The sequence below is a fragment of the Rhinolophus ferrumequinum genome, chromosome 4 (genome assembly GCF_004115265.2).
Source record: "Rhinolophus ferrumequinum isolate MPI-CBG mRhiFer1 chromosome 4, mRhiFer1_v1.p, whole genome shotgun sequence".
Lineage (NCBI taxonomy): Eukaryota > Metazoa > Chordata > Mammalia > Chiroptera > Rhinolophidae > Rhinolophus > Rhinolophus ferrumequinum.
The window spans coordinates 43,054,725-43,059,596 of NC_046287.1; the positions used below are offsets into that span (position 1 = coordinate 43,054,725).

Consider the following 4,872-nt stretch of genomic DNA (forward strand, 5'->3'; position numbering starts at 1 on the left):
GCTTCTTCAATGATTTTAAAATGAGTTTATTAATGATATCAACACATTTGCCAGGGTTTTAAATATTCAGACTAGGCAGTTTCTCAAATATTTATATTCACTAAATATTGCACACACACAATTCAAAAATAGCTTTAGCTCTTACAATAGAGAGCGTGTTTTCATGATAGTCACAAAAGAGAAAGTTATCTAAAGAGAATTAGTGTTTCCCTGAATATTTTCCCACAGACAGAAGTCAAAGTTATGTTGTATTTTATTTAATACCCAATATATACATGATATTTAAAAGTACTTCTGTTCCCCAAAAGTGCCCCCTTTTTCCCCAGGGCATGTTGATAATGACAAATATAACTTGATAATTTCAATAGCAACTTTGAACATGATCTACAACAATAAAAACATAATACCCCACGTATCTTGCAGGTATTTATTTTAGCTATTTGCATTGATATCTTTGAATTATCTCAAGTACATTGTACTGGCTTACTTTAATCTACAAAACTGACTAAAGCCTAGTGAAAAATACAGTTTAATAATCTCAAAATGCAGATTGAAAAAACGGCTTAAAGATACAAAATGTAAAAAGACAAAGTGAATACTGCAAAAGCTACAAACGATGCCCTGAATAGTATGGCGGTTCAATACAAACAGGACCCAGTGTGGAGGTGTATGAAACTACGAGTGGGAAATTAGCTTTCTCCTGTCTTGACACTAACTTACTGAGAGACCTAGGGCAAGTGTTCTCTGACGTGGCCCTGAGTTCCAAGAGTTCCAGTTTTACATTTGAAACCTTTACTGATATGCATGTATCCCATTCTTATATCTACCCATGGGGGGCATCCCAATAAATGGATTGCAAAGCACTCCTAGCAGTTCTGCCCTGGCTTTGGCACAGAATTACCTGAATACACAGTATTTACTGAGAGTCCCATTGAGGGAGATAGTCTAGGCTCTTTTGAAATTATAGGGAACGTGTCAGCAGGCTTTTCTCTTTGGTTGAGTAAATGAAGTATGTCAAGGGTTGTTTGAGCAACTGATTTTCTTTGCTTGCTCCAGGCCCCCATTTGCTTTGCATCTGACCATTGAGCAGATGGCCTGCTGAAAGTTGTCACTGACCACCACATACAGCAACAGGTTCCCAAAGGTGTTGAGGGCAGCTAATGGTCTAGAAATGATGTAAGCTTCATGGATCTGATTCTCAATGGAGCAGCTGATGGAAAGCAGGCGAGATTCAATCCGAATGACCCTCAAGATATGGAAGGGTAAAAAACATACATAAAACACCAGAAGTAGCAGAACGGTGAGCCTTCGAGCTTTCTGCTTAAGGCAGCTGTGCGTCTGAGGTCCTTGGGTTAGGGTGTAGATAATCATTGTGTAACAAAGTGTCACGATCACCAGGGGAAGGCAGAAAGTAGTTGTGGTCAAGATTAGATTGTACCATTTGATAGTGGTGAGGTCATCCGAACTGGTGATGTCCAGGCAGGCAGATCTATTGGTCCTGGTGGTCGCTGTGATCAAGAAGGTCATGGGAATGACAGCCACCAGCGAAATGACCCACACCACAGCACAGGCTCCCACTGCCCACCGCGTTTTGTGAATGGAAAAGCAGCTCATCGGGTGACTGATGCCAAAGTATCGGAAGATGCTGAAACAGGTGAGGAAGAGGATGCTGCTGGACAGATTGAAATTGAAGCTGAAGCGGATGAACTTGCACATGAAATCCCCAAAGACCCAGTTTTCGCCGCTGGCATAGTAGTGAATCAGGAAAGGGAGGCTGGTTAGATACAGCAGGTCTGTGCAGGCCAGGTTCAGCATGATGACGGTGCTGCTCTTCCAGGGCCGCATTTTGAAAATGTAAGTGGAAATTGCCACTGCATTCCCTGGAAAGCCCACCAGGAAGATGACGCTGTAAATAACAGGGAGGTAATGCCTCTTGAGTGGGATTTTTTCGTCGGTGCAATTTCCAAAAGCAGCTGCATAATCGGGGAAATCAGAAGCATTTGCAAAATTGTCTAGTGGCTCATTCATGGTTGTCTCCTTTCATCTTGCAAGAAAACAAGAGAGTTCAGTTTGGCAATATGAATTGACTGAGAAGTAACTCACTGATAAAAGAAAATAGAAAACATTAATGATAGGGTAATGAAAACAATGATCCACTTTTAAACGAAAAGTGCTCTAACATCCTAAATTTGCCACTTTTTTTTTTCTCTTTAATCTCAAAAGAGATCCTGTGGAGAAGAGATTGAATTTCTAAGAAAATGGCTGTGAGGCGAGTTACTAAAGACATCTAATAATAATATGAAAGTTAAATTACCATGGGAATTGAAATGAAGGATTGGCAAAAAACCCACATGGAGCTGTGGGAAACAATTTGGCAAGGTTGCTGTTTGGGCACGCCATTAGAGACTTAACAACAAGACCCACCATTAATCAAGTGTGAGGCCCTTTACCTCTAAACTTGACAAGACATTGAGAAATATTTCTTATTATCTCTCTTTCACAGAAGAAACTAAGACTGAGGGAGGTTATGCAACCTGTCCCTGGTAATACCTCTAGTGGCATGGCCCAGATATGAACCCATGCTTATCTGAGTGAAAAGCTATTCTCTTTATACCTTACTTCACTACGCTGCCTCTGAATCTGGATTACCCTAAATAACTGATGGAACAGGATATGCAAAGGCATGAAAAGACGGAAAACTGGGAATTTTTTAACTGTAGGATTTTATGCATTGCAGTATTATATATGTGGTAGATGACATTTCAAATGTCAGTTCTTCCAACCTATTTTAATAGTTTGGAAAAAATGTAATTTGTTCTTGGGTTTGGGGTGGAGGGGTTGCAGGGACAGAGGAGCAGCTATAAGAGTTTGGGTTCTAGCACCAGAAGGCCTGACCTTGATTCTCAGTTTAGCCAGTGAGTAGTCATGTGTCCCAAAGCAAATTATTTAAGATCTCCGGGGTGGGAGGAGTGAGATTTTAACTTCCTTCTTCGTGCTTATCAGTGTTTTCTAAAAATTTGAGAGCGAATTTCTGCAATGAAAAAAACATGAAGATTATATTTTAAAAGAATGACTTACAATTATCTTATGATTTGAATGTAAATAGCTATTGGCAAAATGCATCCACTTACACATTTATGGAGTGCCCACTGTGTATTAATTAGGCACTCTGTCAGGTCCTGGAGATACAAAATGAATAACACACACAGATGTACAACCCCTATCACAGTCTACTGAGAGAGATGGACATAGAAATAATTTTAACAAAATATAACTGTACCTCATGGAGCTGTCAATATACTAAACAAATGAACAAACAAACAAACAAAAACACTTAGAACACTACGAGGCACATAATAAATCCTCAGTAAATGTGAGGCGGTTGTTAATCACTAAGTCCTTTGGTAGATAAGTGGTACAAGGCTACTAAGATCACAAAGAAGGGAGGGAACCTGGAGAATAGTAGAGGGCACTGAAGGAAGGTCATACAGGAAGAAACATTTAAGCTGACACTAGCAACAGAATGAGAAAGGCATTCCAGGCAAGTGAAAGAGCATGTGAAAAGGCACCTAGATGTGACAGAACTGAAGAGGTCCAAGGGAGATCTGAGTAGCTAAATATGGCTGCCATACGAGGGGGCTTTGGGAAATGAAGCTGGAACAAAAAAATCACTAATAATAAAAATAATAGTGCCTCCTGTGTACAAAGCACTCCTCTAAGTGTCTGACATATATAAAAGCATTTAATCCTTATAGCAACCAGATGAGAGGGAGCTGTGATCATCCATCCCCATTTTACAGATGAAGAAACTGTGACACAGAGCAGGCAGGACTTGCTTAAAGTCATACTGCTACTAACAGTTCATAGTGAACCAAGTTACAGAATGGGACAGGCTATCTGCCGAGCTGGGATGCCTCTCACAAGTAGGCAAGAGGCAAATAAGTGCCCTATAATAGCAAAGATGAATTAGACTTTATTCCAGAAGAGCTCAGTAAATCAAAGTCCTAAAATGTATGAAGTAGGACTAAAATGTCAATAATAATAGTACCCACCTCATTGGGTTGAGAGAGGATTAAATGAGATAATATACATAAAGTATTTTGAAGGATGCTTGTGCCTGCCATCATTACTATCACTACTTGATGCTAAAATCTACACTATCAAGCTTTTCCTCAGCATAGCACAGAGGTGTATTTCAGATTGGCCCAATGTAGCGAATCTGAAATTAGTAGACTCCTTCTCTGTTTATTTGTCTGCAGTGCACTCTTCCAGATCGCACTTAGGGTACAGATCAGAATGCATTTAAACATTTCTTACTTTTCTTCTGAATGAATTGGAAAAAGAATAGCACAGAGAGGTGAAACTTGCCATTGGGCAGGTGTTAGGAGAAGCCAGTGCTTTCTGGGACCATGTATTACCTATAAAAAGTGAATGTTTCTCTCCTTGTCAGGTTAAGGACTCTCTTTGGCAATGCTATTCGTAGAAGTATCACCTACACAGCACTGGAGGGGATAGGAGCCAGGCACTGCTAATCGGCAAGGGTACAATGAGGCCATAGCTCTTTCCTGGGCCAACGCCTTAAATGGGCTCATGCACAGGTAGGAGGCTGCAATTTAAACCTAAAGAAAATGGTCACGGTCATGGTCAGGGAGCCCCTGAAGTGGTACTTCCTGAAGTCATTTCTTAGCAAATCAAGACTCCAGTCCACACTGCTTGCCTGTCAACTCCTTGAAAGCAGAAACATGAAGTCATGTTATACCCCAGGGTCCTAACACGCAGAAGGTATTCTATACATACCTGCTGTATACATACAAGAACAATGGTTACCATCAGCAAAATTTATATTGTGCCGAAGGGCTAGTGAAGCAGAAA

General features: G+C 40.5%; 1 protein-coding gene across 1 annotated transcript; it reads right to left on the reverse strand.

Annotated features, from left to right (window-relative positions):
- Nucleotides 1-744: 744 nt before the first annotated feature.
- On the reverse strand, nt 745-2,095 carry OXGR1 (oxoglutarate receptor 1). The gene has a single exon (XM_033104857.1). It carries the CDS (start codon nt 2,026-2,028, stop codon nt 1,015-1,017), a length of 1,014 nt encoding a protein of 337 aa, XP_032960748.1. The 5' UTR covers nt 2,029-2,095; the 3' UTR covers nt 745-1,014.
- Between the last annotated feature and the right edge of the window lie 2,777 nt (nt 2,096-4,872).

Bases quoted from the DNA above. Each gene is read 5' to 3' on its own strand.
- OXGR1 (XM_033104857.1), bottom strand. From the start codon at position 2,028: ATGAATGAGCCACTAGACAATTTTGCAAATGCTTCTGATTTCCCCGAT.